The following is an 18,328-nucleotide window of genomic DNA, read 5'->3' as shown; positions in this document are numbered from 1 at the left end:
TCCTCTCCACAGTTCCAACTTAGCATTTCAAAAGGAAGGTCGTTGCATATGAATACTTATACCATGCTATTCTTTAGGAAAAAACACTTCTATAAAGTTAGTTACAAGCTGTAATAAAACACTTATTTCTCTTTCTTGTTAGTGTTTGCAACCAAAGGGAATCTCTTAACTCCCTGCCACTTGTTGTGTCACAAGAAGTAGTGGTGATTTGTGATCGGATATGGGGGGGGAGAAAGGACTAATATGTTTGTTATGAAATGCTACTCAGGACCCAAAGGCCGACAAACTAATTATCTTCCAATAGAATTAATCAAATCACTATCATTTGCTCACTCAGGCAAAGCTCCAACAGCTTTCTGGAAGGCATAGAAAACAAGGAAGGCTGAAAGAGATAATAACTAACCCCCTGTGCCATAGGGAGCTGGGATTCGGGGAAAGAGTGAGCTGGGACTATGTCACATTCATTTCATATATTTCCCACTCTATTCCCCCATATTAGCCAGCCTTGAAATTAGAGTTTTGCCCATCTCTGCTAGTACTCAAAGCATGCATTTGTATCCTCAATGATGCTGAACATATAATTGATAGATTTCTCTGAAGAGGTGCTTTGGCAGAGTCAGACATCAACCAATGCAGACTGTTCAAATGGATACTGCAGATGAACACAGGAAGAGTCTGTTTCTAGAGAGAAGCTTTCTTTGCTGATGGGATGTTTCTGTTGATGTTCCTGCTTCTGCTCCCTCACGTTATGGACAAAGTTAATCCTATGGAGTGTTCCACAAATGATCCCCTCCCTGTTCCACACGAGTGGTACCAGCCAGGAGGCCTCCTCATTGGTGGGATTGCTTCTCAGATCATTTACCATCCTCACCAAGTTTTCTTCAAGGAACATCCTTCAAGGAACCTGTTTGACATTCCAGAGTAAGTTTTCCTTCTCCACATCTTCTGAGGTTGGTTAAATGACAAAGACCTAAATGACAGGAAAGTGCCTATACTTCATTATTGCAAAGGAGGTGGTGGGTTCTCCCACTGGAGGCATTCAAGGGTAGCCAGACAGCCATCTTCCAGGTATGGTTTAATGTGGTTTCCTGCACTGAGCAGGGGTTTGGACTCAGTGTCCTTAGAGTCCCCTTCCAACTCTACTCTTCAATGATTTTATGAAACACCATCCCCCCTGATGGAAAGGGAGCCTTGTTTCAAAGTGTGTTCAATAAAGATTAAACTGTTACAGCTGACATCTCACTCTCATTCTATTCTATGATTCCATGATGTGCATCATTAATTTTCTGCTGCCACCAATTCACTCAGGATACTTTCAACACACACACACCTGTGGCATGTATAGTAGGCTTTAGGCATGAGATGGAGATCACCCCTGAGAGACAGGATAAACCTTAAACTAAGAATAATTAGTTTATTTTATGGTACCCCAAATGTCCTCTGGTTGCCCTTCTGGCTGTTTGCACAGTTTAGCCAACTTTAAAACTCATTTGTGTCACCTTCCTGTGGTGTGATCTTTACACAGAGCAGTGTCTCAGACCATCCTGATCTCCCCCAGACAAGTATTACCAACATACTGGGCATTAATATACAGCCCTCAAAGTTTCCTCAGCACTGAAGTGATTCAATGGGCTCAGAATGGTGTGGGTAGATATTGTCCAACTGGTGGAGGACACGGTACATTTCTTAACAGAACGTCCCCTGTACTCAGATTTGAGGACTCAATATCTTGAGCCCTTATTAGCTGAGATTAGCAACAACTCCCCATTAAGTGTAACTATATTTTTACTGGCTGGCACAGGCTACTATACATCACATAGAACTGCCAAATTTGCTGAACTGGCCCTGGGAAAGAGGACAGTATTGATGGTTTCTTAACCTGACCACTGTAGTCCATGCACTGGTAACCTCCAGGCTGGATTCCTGTAATACACTTTATGTGGGGCTGCCCTTGAGATTGGTCCGGAAGTTGCAGCTGGTGCAAAATGCAGTGGCAAGACTGCTCACTGGGGCAGGGTATCGCCAACATGTCACCCCGCTGCTGAAAGAATTGCACTGGCTGCCCATTTGCTACCAGGCAAAGTTCAAGGTTCTAGTTCTGGTATATAAAGCCCTATACAGATTGGGACCCGGTTACCTGAAAGACTGTCTTACCCCTTATATACTGAGTCGATCACTGTGCTTTGCAGGTGAAGGACTCCTGCAGACAGGGCCGGCCCCAGGCATGCCAGGGCCCTTGGATACCAGTCTGCCCTGGGCCCCTCTGCTCCCCCTCCACGATCCGTGAAACTTAAGCATCCGCAGACTGCAAGACAGGAGCTTCCACGCCGCCCGCCATCCCCCCGCTATCCCCATGCTTCACCTAACTTTCCGTTGTTTTTTGCAGCGCACGCAGGTTTGCCATCAATCAAGATGGCAGCCGAGGTCTCTCTAAGGGGCTGAAGCCTCTGCCGCCATCTTTGTTGATGGCAGCAATGCGTGCGTGTAGCACGCATTCGTGCCATCAGCAAAGATGGCGGCAGAGGCTTCAGCCCCTTAAGGAATCCTTGGCCGCTACCTTAATTGATGGCAAATCTGCGCGCTGCAAAAAAAACCTGAAAGGTAGGTAAAGCAGGGGGATAGCGGGGGGATGGCGGTCCGCGGATGCTTAAAGTGTTTTTACTGCTTTTGTTTGCTGCCCTGGGCTCCTGCTGGGAGGAAGGGTGGGATATAAATTAAATAATAAATAAATAAAATAAACATATATACTAATATACATTGTCCAAATGAGAGGCACATGTTACCAAATTATTCCAAGCCACACAAGAAGTGGATTGGACTGTGAAAGACCAACCCAAATTGTGTTTGCATTTTTACAAATTTGTAGGGCAGTACAATATCTCAGAGGTCAGATCTCCTGCTCCCCTGGTGCATTCACTATAGCTGTCCAATTTCCCTGCTTTTTAAAGTTTGATAGAAATATCTGTGGGCTGTTGGTACATTCTTAAACTGCACATTTTGTTGCCTATTAGTGAATTACAATCTAAATTAGGAATTGAAATTACTGATATTGTGATACCAGTATTGTGATATAACATCATGCACTGCAGAAAATGTCCTCTATTTGCAGAGTGATAACAAAATTCTACCAGCACGTTGTTGCCTTGGCATTTGCTGTGAATGAGATCAACAAAAATCCCAAGATCTTGTCTAATGTTACACTCGGCTTCCACATCTGTGACAGCTACTATGATGCAAAGATGACTTATCGTACCACTCTGGACCTCCTCTTCAAATCACAGAGATTTGTCCCAAACTACACATGCAATACAGAGAGAAAGGTCATAGCCATCATTGGTGGGCTTGGCTCTGATATTTCTTCCGTTATGGCAGAAATCTTAGGTTTCTATAAGATTCCCCAGGTAGGAATTCTCTCTCTCACTGTGTGAGTGTGTATAGAGGTCTGCACTGGCTCTGTGTGGTGGGGGCTGAGTAACAAGATGAATTGGGGAAACTTAAAGCTCCCCTCTACCCCTGAGTCAAAACATGTTGTCCAAGTAAGATCAGAGTTCCCACAAGGCCTCATGTTGCTCTATTTCTGTCCTATATTTTCTCTAAGTTTCTCTAGGTCCAGGGGCTTTGGAAAAAGTGACACTGTCCAAAACATTGTCTGCAGGGCAGTAAAGGCCCCAGGATGGGCAGTGGCAGATTGGTTTTTTTAAAAATAAAAGTTTATGTCAGGGATGTCTCCCATCTCCAATCCTCTCTGGCCCCATCCCAGCTGAGTGTAAACACAGCAAAGCCAAAAATTGCCTGTTGTGGTCATGAGACAGTGCTGGGGACATTGGCCTCACCCTTGCCTGTATATAAACATTCAACACTGGTGACAGCAACACCAGCATTCTGTTCCTTGACAAAAAACTGTGGAATAGGGTTGCCAGGCCCAGCCTCCAAGAGGTCTTCTGTATCTTTAAAAATTGTTCAGGGGGAAGGGAGAATTCCACCTTGTGGTTTTTCCCATTACAGAATTGCAAGAACACCTGCACTTGGCTGACTCTCTTTTCTAAAGATACAGGATCAGTCTCAGGCCCTGAACCTGGCAACCCTACGTGTGGAACATGTTTGGGGTCTTGTAACACAGCATATGAAGAGACTAAACCTGCAAGCAGTAAGATAAGCCCAACAGCTTCCCTAGCTGAGCTGACAGAGATGGTCTCAGAGGTGTTGTTGAGGTCCCCCAAACTTGTAGTGTTGGGGGACTTCAACGTTCATGCCGAGGCTATCTTATCTGGGGCGGCTCAGGACTTCATGGCCTCCATGACAACCATGGGGCTGTCTCAATTTGTTACTGGCCCAACGCATGTGTCGGGTCACACTCTTGATTTGATCTTCGCCACTGGTCATGGAGATGGTGATCTGGAGGTGGGGTGTTTTTCATCTACCCCATTGTCATGGACAGATCATCGCCTGTTGAGTTTTAGACTTACGACGACTCTTTCCCTCTGCAAGGGTGGAGGACCTATTAAGTTGGTCCGCTCCCGGAGACTCATGGATCCTATTGGTTTTCAGAGGGCTCTGGGAGTTTTTCCGGCTGATAGTACTGGCACTCCTGTCGAGGCCTTGGTCGAACTGTGGAATACGGAGATGACCCGGGCTATTGACACGATCGCTCCCGCGCGCCCTCTTCGTTGCAGAGCTCACACAGCTCCGTGGTATACCCCGGAGCTGAGAGCGATGAAGCAAGAGAGAAGGAGGCTGGAGTGCAGATGGAGACGAACTCCAGACGGATGCAATTATGCTTTGGTAAGTGCCTCCACTAAGTCGTATATAAAAGCGGTAAGGGCGGCAAAGAAGTCTTACTTCGCTGCCTCTATCAGGACATCTCTTTGCCGCCCAGCAGAGCTTTTTAGGGTTGTAAGAGGACTTTTACATTCAGGTCCTCAAGATACCATTGAAACATCTGAAGCTCGTTGTAACGACATTGCTGGGCACTTCCAAAATAAAATTGCATGCATCTGTAGGGACCTAGACTCTGATGTTATGACAGATGAATCCACTGAAGTGTCCAGAACACGGTCTTGTCTTTCGTTATTGGATGAGTTTCAGTTGGTGCAGCTTGAGGAAGTGGACAAGGTGCTTGGAATGGTGCGGGTGACCACGTCTGTGCTAGATCCTTGTCCATCTTGGCTAGTGAAGGCTAGTAGGGCTGGTACCACCGGCTGGGCTAAGGAACTGATAAATGCCTCCTTGAGTGAGGGAGTAGTCCCTAGTAGTCTCAAGGAGGCAGTAGTAAGGCCTCTTTTAAAGAAACCTTCCTTAGACCCAGATAACCTGAACAACTATAGACCGGTGGCGAATGTCCCCTTTTTGGGCAAGGTTCTGGAGCGGGTGGTTGCCGGCCAGCTCCAGGTGCTCTTGGATGAAACCGATTATCTGGATCCGTTTCAATCCGGTTTTAGGCCTGGTTTTGGCACTGAAACAGCCTTGGTCACCCTGTACGATGACCTTTGTCGGGAGAGGGACAGAGGGAGTGTGACTCTGTTGATTCTCCTTGATCTCTCAGCGGCGTTTGATACCATCGACCATGGTATCCTTCTGGGGAGACTCGCGGAGTTGGGAGTTGGAGGCATTGCTTGGCAGTGGTTCCGCTCCTACTTGGCGGATCGTCGCCAGAAGGTAGTACTTGGGGAACATTGCTCGACACCTTGGACTCTCCATTGTGGAGTCCCTCAGGGGTCGGTTTTGTCCCCCATGCTTTTTAACATCTACATGCAGCCTCTGGGTGCCGTCATCAGGAGTTTTGGAGTGCGTTGCCACCAGTACACTGATGACACGCAGCTCTATTTCTCCTTTTCATCCTCTACAGGTGAGTCTGTGGATGTGCTGAACCACTGCCTGACCGCAATAATGGACTGGATGAGAGCTAATAAACTGAGACTCAATCCAGACAAGACTGAGACACTGTTGGTGAATGCCTTCCCTGTTCAGATGGTGGATGTTTACCCTGTTCTAGATGGGGTTACACTCCCCTTGAAGGAACAGGTTCGTAGTCTAGGGGTGCTTTTCGATCCTTCCTTGTCTCTTGAGGTGCAAGTGGCCTCGGTGGCAAGGAATGCGTTCTACCATCTTTGGTTGGTAGCCCAGCTACGCCCCTATCTTGACAGGGACGACCTCGCCTCAGTTGTTCATGCTCTGGTAACTTCTAGGCTGGATTACTGTAATGCACTCTACGTAGGGCTGCCCTTGAAGACAGTTCGGAAACTTCAGCTAGTGCAAAATGCAGCAGCCAGACTGCTGACGAGGACCAGCCGGTCAGCACATATAACACCTGTTCTGGCCCATTTGCACTGGCTACCTATCTGTTTCCGAGCCAGATTCAAGGTGCTGGTTATGACCTATAAAGCCTTACACGGCGTGGGACCGCAATATCTTGTGGAACGCCTCTCCCACTATGAACCTACCCGGTCACTTCGCTCAGCAGCTAAGGCCCTCCTCCGGGTACCAACTCATCAGGAAGCCCGGAGGACAGTTACTCGATCTAGGGCCTTTTCTGTAGTGGCCCCCGAATTGTGGAATAGCCTCCCCGAAGAAATACGCCTGGCACCTACGCTTCTATCTTTTCGGCGCCAGGTTAAGACCTGGCTATGCTCCCAGGCATTTTAATGTGTTTAACTTTTATATTCTGTTGTTCCTTGTTTGTGTTTACTATTGTTTGTTGATTTTATTATGATATTTTGTATTTTAATCTTTTTGTACACCGCCCAGAGAGCTATTCGCTATGGGCGGTTTAAAAATGAAACAAAATAAATAAATAAATAAATAAATAAGGTAGAAGAGAAAAAATCTGAGATCTCTGGGAGTGATGAGGACAGAGCAAGGGAGAGAGATTAAGGCATAATTAGACTGGAAAGCAAAACAATATTATTTGAAGCAGGTAATGGGAAGAGTCCTGGACTTACTGAAGAAAGGATAAATGACTCATCAAGTCTTCTTTAAAACAGTTAGACTTGAGGCTGTGCAGGACCCTAAGCTGCTGCAGTTTGCTGTTCACCTCTTAAAGGAAAGGATCTGAAACAGCTTGATTTAAGTTTTATTTTAAAAAAAATCTATGTTGTTCTGCGTTCTGCTTTAACAAAAGAACCCAGAGCTCAGGCAGCATTCTAGACAGCTTCAAATGTTAAGGCCTATTGGAAACCTGTAGAGGTTTATTTGACAGCCTATAAGGCCTATCAGAGGACACAAACATCTTTGAAGAAAGGGAAGTGCATACAAAATGCACAGGCAAGAATATATACCACTTGGCCACCTCTTAATTACTTTAAGGTATGAAAGAGACAGACCCTTGCGCCCCGTAAGGGATTATGGAGGAAAGTGAATTGCACTAACTATACCTATTTATCTTCAATTTCCCAGGTTAATCCACTGTAGAGGGGGGGTAGTGCCTTTAAATTTGGTGAGGAATTTTCTGGTTCTTCAGGAGGGAAGGATGTGATTGACAGAAGAGAAGGATATGATTGATAAATATATAAATAGTACCTAGAAAAGGAATCATTTTCTGACAACCAATATGAGAAATTCCACCCAGAGCACTGTTGTCTTTAATATTTGTTGCATAAACAGGCACATGCACCAAAAAAATTCCTCGTAACTTATTGCAACAACATATGTGTATGTGTGCATGTGTGAATATCTATCTATCTATCTATCTATCTATCTATCTATCTATCTATCTATCTATCTATCTATCTATCTATCTATCTATCTATCTATCTATCTATCTATCTATCTATCTATCTATCTATCTATCTATCTATCTAAAGGTCTGGTTTTATTGCTGTATACAGGGCCGGCCCCAGGCATGCCGGGGCCCTTGGGCACCAGACTTCCCTGGGCCTCTCCACTCCCCTTCCGTGATCCACGGAAGCAGCCGTGGCTCGCCGGACAGGAGCTTCCAAGCTGCCCGCCATCCCCTACTTCACCTACCTTTTTCTCCACTGTTTTTTCCGGCTGCAGGTTTGCCATCAATCAAGATGGCGGCTGAGGTTTCCCTAAGGGGCCGAAGCCTCTGCTGCCATCTTGGTTGATGGCAGCAACACACTCATGTAGCACGCATACATGCCATCAACCAAGATGGCAGCAGAGGCTTCAGCCCCTTAGGGAAACCTCGGCCGCCATCTTGATTGATGACAAACCGCAAAAAACAGTGGAGAGAAAGGTAGGTGAGCCGGGGGGGTGGCTGGTGGCTTGGAAGCTCCTGTCCAGCAAGCTGCGGCAGCATCACAGATCACATAAGGGGAACGGAGGGGCCCCTGTAGCTCCTGGGGCCCTCGGGCCAGTGCCCCACCTGGCCGCCCTTTAGAACCGGCCCTATACTGTATATTTATTCTTAATGATTTTGCTACTGATATTTTAACATTATAAATAACTTGGAGACATTTGTTTAATAATAATAATAATACATAAATAGAAACTAGAAATTGAATCATTTTTGATCACTGATAAGAGAAATTGCACCAGAAGCACTATTGTCTTTAACTCTCAGCTAATCTACATATTGCTTCAAGAAATGTTCATTGTATAAAAAGGTACAGGCACAAAAAGACACTCTTCCTTAACTTATCTGAAAGAAAACTGTACATTTGTTAAGTACAGTTTATGTACATAATTCTTATGTACTTTATAGATGAGCACTTTAGGTCTAGATTTTTAATAGTCTCTCAGATCTCCAGCTGCTGCTTTTTAATGCCAGATCGGTTCATAATAAAAAACCCCTCGTCCATGATTTGATTATGGATGAGGCAGCCGATCTGGCATGCATAACCGAGACCTGGGTGGGCGAACTGGGAGGAGTTAGTCTCTCCCAGATCTGCCCACCGGGGTCTTTGGTTCAGCATCATGGTAGATCTGAGGGTCGGGGAGGTGGGGTTGCTGTGGTCTATAAGAGTTCCATCTCACTCACCAAGCACCATGTCCATACAACTACTGGTCTGGAATGTTTGCACCTTGTGTTGGGCCAGAGGGACAGACTAGGAATCCTTTTGGTGTACCGCCCACCTTGCTGCCCAGTTGCTTCCTTAACTGAGTTGACGGAAGTGGTCTCGGAGGTATTGTTGAGATCCCCTAGACTCTTAATGTTTCTTGTTATTTCTATATTTATCCTGTAAGTCACTTTGAGGCACTTCAATGTAAAAAGTTGTTGTTGTTATAGCTCACCTATGGCTCATTTGCCCACCAGGAGAAACACACCAATCGGGTACCTTCCTTTTATTCCATGGTCCCAAATGAAACCCATCAGTACATGGGGATTGTCCGCTTACTCCAGTATTTTGGATGGACCTGGGTTGGGCTTCTTCCTGTTGATAATAACAGTGGAGAACATTTTTTGCAGACCTTGGAGCCTTTGCTTTCCCAGCATGGAATCTGTTCAGCGTTTACTCAAAGAATCCCACAGGTATCCCATTTCGATAACTTGGGTGAAATTGGTGATATAATCTCAAATCTTTATATACATTTCACAGATAAAAAAGTGATTACATTGATAATTTATGGAGAATCTTTGACTATTTCATGGCTGCAAACTATTATATTACTAAGAGAGCAAGGAAATATGGAAAATGTCACAATTAGTAAGGTGTGGATTATGACAACCCAGATAGATTTCATATTAACAGGCCTTCAAAGGGGTTGGGGTCTTCAACAATTTGAAGGTGCCATTTCCTTTACTATTCACTCAAAAGAGATTGCAGGCTTCAGAGAATTTATTGAGATGATAAAACCTTATGAGACACAGAGAAATGGCTTTCTCAAGGACTTTTGGGAACAAGCATTTGACTGTGTCCTTCCAAACATCAGCGTGCCAATGGAGGCTGATCAAACATGCACCGGGGAGGAGAGACTGGAGAGTCTTCCTGGGCCACATTTCGAGTTGCTCATGACTGGCCACAGCTACAGCGTCTATAATGGTGTTTATGCCGTGGCTCATACTTTGCATGCTATAGTCTCATCTCAATCCAGCCAGAGAGCCATTGTAAAGGATACCCAAGTGGAACTTCAAGATCTGAAGCCTTGGCAGGTAATGTCAACACATTTGAATATTGTTCTTTCAATAACCAGATTAATATGAAGTAGGATTCATCCAACTTTGTGCTCCATGAATAACTGATTAGATGGGATTGCACATTTCAGGAGTGGTGAACCTTTGGCCTTTCAGATGTTGCTCAACTACAACTCTCATCATCTAGGATTGAAGGTAGTTCTGCAACATCTGGAGGACCAAATGTTCCCCACCTCAGTATATTTTATTCACTGAAAATGTTTTATGGGTTTACATTTTTCAGTATTTCTGGCCTGAAAATAAAATGCATTAGATATTCCCATCATCGCTGACTATTGGTCCTGCTGAGTGGGACTGATGAGAGTTGTAGTCCAACAATATCTAGAATTCACCATGTTGACTACCACCATAGTCAGTAAAGATGAAATCTCCAATTTGTTTCTATCCTCATTTCTTTCCTTCCTTTCAAGTCCCTTTGTGTTTTTTCTCTTATTCCATTAGCTCTACCCCTTTCTTCAAGGCATTTTGTTTAACAATTCAGCTGGAGAAACAGTGTCCTTTAATGATAAAAGGGAAGTAGAGGGTGGATTCGACATCATGAATGTGGTCACCTTCCCAAACCAGTCCTTCCAGAAAGTGAAAGTTGGAAGATTGGATCCTTATGCTCCTGAAGGAAAAGAATTCATAATTAATAACGATATAATTGTTTGGCACACAGGTTTTAACCAGGTATGAATACTGGTATGGCTGGATTAAGACATGAGCTGAAAAGGCTGCATCTGAGGATGCACTATCTGAGTGGGCCCACTAGACCTGTAGACTAGGTTCTCACATCTCCTGGTGTGCTGGATTTTACATTAAATCTGTGCATGGAACCTTTTGCCTGTTTGCCTAGGAACATAGGGAGCTGCCTTACACCGACTCATGCCATTTGTCCATCTAGCTCAATATTGTCTACACTGACTGGCAGCAGCAATCCAGAATCTAGGTTTCGGATAGGTGTCTCTCCCAGAAGTACCTGGAGATGCCGGAGATTGAACCAGGGACCTTCTGCATTCACAGCACATACTCTTAACACTGCACTACACCCGTTTTCCTTTGCCCTGTGTCCTGACTTTGTCCTAGCCCCTGCAGAACCTGAGATACAATACAAAATGTTCAGGCATTATTCTGTCCAATCATTAGTTGATCTCCCTTAAAAGTATTCTTTGGCTAGCCAGCTGCCTTGATCCATTATTGACGACCTTTTTTTACCTCTCATTGGCAAGTAAACATATAGTCTAGTTTGTTAAATATTGTAACCACCTCCTTCTAAAAAAGGTTTAGAAGACATCTTACAGCCGATTAAATCATATAAAGTTGAAAAGTGGATAAAATAGCTCAATATCATAAGAACTACACCACCCCAGCAGACAAAACACCAGAGTAGAAGTGCCATACTTTGCCATTCTGCAGCACCCACACACACAAGAGCTGGCAGCCCCCATCAGTCATCATCAGTCTGGGTTTCTCATTAGCTTATCATCTCTGACACCTCTCAAGAAGTTGTGTGTAAAATTTGAAATGGTGTTGGCGTCTCTGCTGTCTAACCTTTCGGTGGTGGAAGAGGTAATCCCCTATCTGTTGCCCTGGAGGGGTGGTGGTGGTTATGTGCCTTCAAGTCGATTACAACTTATGGCAACCCTATGAATCAGCGACCTCCAATAGCATGTGTCGTGAACCACCCTGTTCAGATCATGTAAGTTCAGGCTTCCTTTATGGAATCAATCCATCACTTGTTTGGTCTTCCTCTTTTTCTACTCCCTTCTATTTTTCCCAGCATTATTGTCTTTTCTAGTGAATTGTGTCTTGTCATTATTTGTCTGAAATATGTTAGCCTCAGTTTCATCATTTTAGCTTCTAGTGATTGTTCTGGTTTAATTTGTTCTAACACCCAATTATTGGTCTTTTTCGCAGTTCATGGTATGTGCAAAGCTCTCCTCCAACACCACATTTCAAATGAGTTGATTTTTCTCTTATCTGCTTGTTTCACTCTCCATCTTTCACATCCATACATAGATATGGGGAATACCATGGTCTGAATGATCCTGACTTTAGTGTTCAGTGATACATCCTTGCATTTGAGGACCTTTTCTACTTTTCTTATAGCTGCCCTTCCCAGTCCCAGCCTTCTCCTGATATCTATCTATCTATCTATCTATCTATCTATCTATCTATCTATCTATCTATCTATCTATCTATCTATCTATCTATCTATCTATCTATCTAAATTTCCCCTGTGTAATTCCTTTCATTGTAATAAACACGCTATAGATAAGTCAAAGCAGTCTGCTTTAAAAAAATGAAGATCAAGAACTGATTTATAACATTTTTTCATTTTAACACCTCTCATATTTGACAGTAGGTGCTTCCACTTTCCATGTGCAATGAACACTGCCAGCCTGGCAATCAGAAGAAGAGTAAAGAAGGGGGAAAGTTTTGCTGCTACGATTGTGTTCCATGCCCAGAAGGGAAGATTTCAAAAAAGAAGGGTAGGTTATGTGGAACTCTAGTTTTTCCATCATGTAGGACCATAAACTGCAGTGATTTGCATAATATTATTTGGATATTATTATTGATGTTGTTCTGCTTTTCTTGCAGAATCTGGTACATTAAGAGAGGGCACCAGTACCTGACTCTCTTCAAATTAAGGGCCAAAAGCCCAAGTAAATAGGAAAGTTTCTGCCTGGCACCAAAAAAAAATAACAATGGTGCCAGGCATTCCTCACTGGGGAGAGCATTCCACAAGTGGGGAGTCACCACTGAGAAGGCCCATTCTTTTCTCACCTGCTTCCACACATGATCTTAAGGGCTTAAGGAGAAGAATGCAAGTTAGTAAGTCCATTCAAGGTATACACTGATTTTCTTAGGGAACAGATAAGTAAAATGAACTAATTAGACTCATTCTCTTATTCATGGTTAAAAGAATCAACAAAAAGGAGATGCAATTGATTTTTATTTCCCAGTAAACACAATTTCATTGAACACATGCAGCAAAAGACTGGCTGGGCATTGTCTTCAAAATGATAGGGCCCTTATATGATGTACACCTTCAATTGCCTCTACACTGGGCCTCAGTCATGCAATATATATAACATTTGGCAGGTCTGATGCCCAGTGTCAGGGTAGTAGAATACATTTAAATGTTACTGTAGTAGCTAGCTCAATAATACAAAAACTATAAACTGAAGCAAGTCATCTCATTGAAACTACAGGCATACCCCGCTTAACATCGCTTCACTTAACGTCACCTCGCTATAACGTACATGCTCCATACGTCCCCATACCCCGCTTAACGTTTGCGCACTTCGCAATAACATACACTTTATTAGCATGATTCTGCTGCCATCTAGTGGTGATTGCGTGCAGTACAAGTGAAGACAATTGCTGCACTTAAAGTTTATTTTCGCTTAAAGTATACTCTCCGGTCCCATTGAGAACGTTAAAGCGGGGTATACCTGTATTAGGAAGGTTATAGAAAGTGCGACCATTTATATATGAGAGGCAACATTTTGAGGGCCAGATTCCCTTCATGGATAGCAGAAAGCCTGTAAATTCCATGATATTTGTGTGAAAAGCGTGATTGTTATAGGCAACAGAAGATGGATTTATTGCAAATGAATAAATAACAATTATTCTGCATGCAGATCGACTTCAAATGACATGCAAATGTTCCTTGAATTTCCAGTGTGTGCTCTGGATAGAGATGGAGCGATCCATAAGTTTTAGTTCTCTCAGTTTCTAATTTTTCCAATCTTAAATTTGGTTCTCCACATTTCAGCAGCAATTTGCTGTATGATGACGCTTCATGACGCTCCAGTATGTTAGTATGAAGATCTCCTAATAAACACAGTTTTGTAGGCAATTTGATTAATGTATTTTATTTATTTATTTATTTATTGCACTTGTATACTGCCCCATAGCCAAAGCTCTCCGGGCAGTTTACAGCAATCAAAAACATTAAAACAAATATACAATTTAAAACACATATTTTAAAAAAACAATTACAATGTATACAGTTTTGCAAGCATTTTCTCTTAATAGAATGCATTTTGTATGTTGAAAAAATGGAAATGGACTGCCTTCAAGTCGATCCCGACTTATGGTGACCCTATGAATAGGGTTTTCATGGTAAGCGGTATTCAGAGGAGGTTTACCATTGCCTACCTCTGAGGCTGAGAGGCAGGAACTGGCCCAAGGTCACCCAGTGAGCTTCATGGCTGTGTGGGGATTCAAACCCTGGTCTCCCAGGTCATAGTCCAGTGCTCTAACCACTACACCACACTGGCTCTCATTTTGTATGTTATTTTCACTCATATATTCATGTTTATCTACACTTTCCCTAATACATGATTTTTTGAAAACATTCTTTGGTTGGAGAATTGCATTGCAAAATTCAGAAAAGAGTGAATTTCAAAGGTTGACTGTGCTTCACTTCTCATATTGTTTCAGAAATTGTCAATTTGATCAATGTGGCTATAAATTCAACCTGAATAAAATTTATCCCCCGTCCCTAGTTGTGGGCAGATTTCAGAAAAAAGGGCAGCAAAACCCAAATCACCTTAATAAACAAAACTGTCTTAAGAAGATAGATGATGATGCTAAGCGTAACTGAAGAAATATTAACATATATTTCCATAGGCCCAATGTACTACTTGGAATTGTCAAGGGGAACTGTGATGCGTCCTTCCCTGGCTCTCCCTGTCAGGTTCCTACCTGCGCGTGGCTATTGCCTGTCACTAGGCACCACCAGGGACTCCACTAGTCCGGACCGCTCTCTCTTATGGTTTCTCTCCCCACTCTAGCACAGATCTCAACAGATCCCCCTGCTAGGCAACCACCAGTAACGTCCCAATACTAGTATTCCCAGAGACTCTGAATACTGGTATTGTTATTCTCTTCACCGCTGCCACCATTTGTTACAGTTCCCCTTCAGCCTTGGTCATTACCTTACCCTCCCTTCTGGTCTGTGAAACCCCAGCCAAGGATCAGGCCTTTGGTAAACCAAATTAAGTATTTATTACAGATAACAAAGCTAAGAAGATTAACAAGATTTCTTCTTAAGGCACATAAGCATATGGTTTTACTCAATACTAATCCGAACTCCACCTCCCTCCTTCTCCACTGTCTCCTGGCAAACAACTCTCTCAAACCCCACCAAGCAATCCACTCTTTCTCTTCTCCCCCCCGATTCCACTCTCACTCTTCCTTTTATACATTCAGCCATTTTAAACACTCAGCCAATCATCTCGCATTCAACTGCCCATTCACTCCCCCTCTTTCACTCCACTTACCATGTATCTTCTAAAACAACAACACTTACCATATATACATTAATATAGGAACATCACAGGAACCTCCTGAGCTATAGGTTCCATATGGGAGGCAGAGTGGAGACGAGTGTGAACAGGTGCTGCAATGAGATATCTTTATTTTTTCAGATATGGTTGATTGTTTCACACGCCCAGAAGAGCAATTTCCAAACAAGGACAGAAATGAATGTATCCCTAAAGTTATAACCTTCCTGTCTTTTGATGAACCATTAGGCATCACCTTAGCCTCATTTGCTGCTTCTTTATCCCTCATCACAGTCTTGGTGTTAGCTTCTTTTATTAAACACAAAGATACCCCCATCGTCAAAGCCAACAACCGGGACCTCACCTACGCCCTCCTCGCCTCCCTCCTGCTCTGCTTCCTCTCTTCTTTCCTGTTCCTCGGCAAGCCTGGGAAAGTGACCTGCCTTCTCCAACAACCCACTTTTGGCATCATCTTCTCCATGGCTGTTTCTTGCGTGTTGGCCAAAACTGTCACTGTGGTTCTTGCTTTCATGGCCACCAAACCAGGGTCCAGCATGAGGAAGTGGGTGGGGAAAAGAATGTCCAGCTCTATTGTCCTTTCCTGTTCCTTTCTTCAAGCAAGTATTTGTACTGTGTGGTTGGCAACTTCTCCCCCATTCCCTGATTTAGACATGAAGTCGGTAACTGAAGAAATAATCCTGCAATGTAATGAGGGGTCACTCACCATGTTTTACTGTGTCCTGGGCTACATGGGCCTCTTGGCCATCACCAGCTTCATTGTGGCATTCCTAGCCCGCAAATTACCAGATAGCTTTAATGAAGCCAAGTTCATTACCTTCAGCATGTTAGCATTTTGCAGTGTGTGGGTGTCCTTTGTTCCAAGCTACCTGAGCTCAAGAGGGAAAGACATGGTGGCTGTGGAGGTCTTCTCCATCTTGGTCTCCAGTGCTGGGTTACTAGGCTGCATCTTTGCCCCTAAATGCTACATCATTGTGTTGAGGCCTGAGCTGAACAACAGGAATCAGCTAATAAGGAGAAAAAAGTAAAGAATCTGTTCTGTTTTTCTACTGTCATATTGCTTTGTCAATGTTGGCCCATATCTTAGCTAAGCCTGGGCCAATATTTGCATGTGATGGTGGCAAGGCAATGAAAGACATCAACTTGATAAAGCTGAACAAAATGCTTATTAAAAGGCAGGGTTAAGAAACAGTAGATATTAATTAATCAATCAATCAATCAATTAATTAATTAATTAAACTTATACCCCGCCTTATGGCCCAAAGGCCCTCAAGGCGGCTTACAAAGAAACACAAACATAATACATCAATAAAGCATAATACATCAATAAAATAATACAGTTCTCAAAATTAAATAACAATTCTCAAAATTAAATAACAAATAGCATTTGCAGTAACTAACTATAAAATAAGATGATTTCCACATCATAACATAACAGTTAGCAAAAAATAAACAAAACAGAACAAAGGAGTAAAAACAAAGCATCTGCCATGGTCTTCTTCTCCAAGGTAACCTCAAGGCGACGCCAAATGCGATGCCGAGGCACTGCCTCAGGCAGCCCCTCTCCTTGATATACCTGGAGCAGGGAAGACACAGGATGGCAGAGTTGTGGAGTAATTGGAGCAAGTGGCCACAGCTGCCACAGCAGACAGAGTCTCTCAAACGCAGCATTCTTCCACACACACATTTACAGTCCTTGATGATCATCCGACATCTACTAACGACAGTGCTGATCTCCTCTGGATCACCTCAGCTGAGCCACGACCTGAGGTTTCTCTCTCCTTGACCCTAGGTGCTGCACAGAGCTTTATACTCAAAGAATGACCAACTATTGAGTCATCTCTTGGCCAGTGCTTTTCAGTGGCCAAGAGATGGCACTGTCACATACAGCAGTCCCTTAGGTTGTTTATGTGTGGCTTTCCCAGGTCTAGACAAAACCACCCATCCACCTGTTGCTTATCCTGTTGTTTCCATGCTATGAAGCTGCCTGCAGCTTCATAGCATAGCCACCATTAAAGGACTGTAACAAGCATTGACCGTTAAAGACATGTTTGCAATAGTAATGCTTGAGCACGTCAACACATATAATGGCTTGCCCAGGAGCATGGAGCAGGCCTGCATATGCACACCCATGAAGGTGTGCTTATAATGAACCTCGCACTTGTCATCTAAGTCATACGTGTCATCTAACTTTCCATGTGGTGTTACAGTCAGTAAGGTAAAGATTTTAGCAGTAAATGGGTTATTGCAGCATTAATGAGAGATTTTCAGCATTGCATTTGTTTACTTATTTATTTAGCCTTTGATATGAGCAAGTCTGTCCCACCCTTACGTGCCCATGCAACTCTCAGTGTGGCTAACAAGAATGAAAACCAACCATAAAGTACGATAACATGGGTGGGAAATGGTATGTCTCACTATTAAGTTTCTGTGCTTTTGGTAACTCCCCCTCAGTCTTCACACATGCAGATGACACACACACACCAACTTCTTTCCTCAGCAAACTGCAACACATCTATCGTGGATGCTGACTGTTGCAATGACCCAGTCTGGGAAGAGTTATAATGAACTATGGAGAAGGACCATAGCTGGGTGACAGAGCATCTGTTTTCCATGCAGTTTCAGTCCCTGGTATCTTCAGGTACGAGCGAGGATGTTCCCTGCCTGAAAACCTGGACAGCTGCCAATATGTTTATACAATAGTGAACAAGGTGGATCACTGATCTGACTTGGTATTATTAATCATAATCATTAGTTAAATTTATATCCCGCCATTCCTCCCAGTAGGAGCCCAGCAGCTTCCTATGTCCCTGTGTCATATGTAGTTGAGCTTCTGTTTACTGCAAGTGCGGGGAACCTTCCCACCCCCCATGTTGCTGAATTACATCTTGCCCCAACAAACATGGTCAATGGGGAGGGATGTTGGGAGTTGTAGTTCAGC

General features: G+C 43.6%; 1 protein-coding gene across 1 annotated transcript; it reads left to right on the top strand.

The window, feature by feature from the left end:
* Positions 1–748: 748 nt before the first annotated feature.
* LOC133366834 (vomeronasal type-2 receptor 26-like) lies at positions 749–16,415 on the top strand. Its single transcript, XM_061590352.1, has 5 exons — positions 749–921; positions 3,110–3,401; positions 10,535–10,762; positions 12,438–12,564; positions 15,514–16,415. Exons 1-5 carry the CDS (start codon positions 749–751, stop codon positions 16,413–16,415), a joined length of 1,722 nt encoding a protein of 573 aa, XP_061446336.1.
* Positions 16,416–18,328: the final 1,913 nt, after the last annotated feature.

The sequence above is a fragment of the Rhineura floridana genome, chromosome 11 (genome assembly GCF_030035675.1).
Source record: "Rhineura floridana isolate rRhiFlo1 chromosome 11, rRhiFlo1.hap2, whole genome shotgun sequence".
Taxonomy (NCBI): Eukaryota; Metazoa; Chordata; class Lepidosauria; order Squamata; family Rhineuridae; genus Rhineura; species Rhineura floridana.
This window is presented reverse-complemented; position numbering and strand designations above follow the sequence as displayed.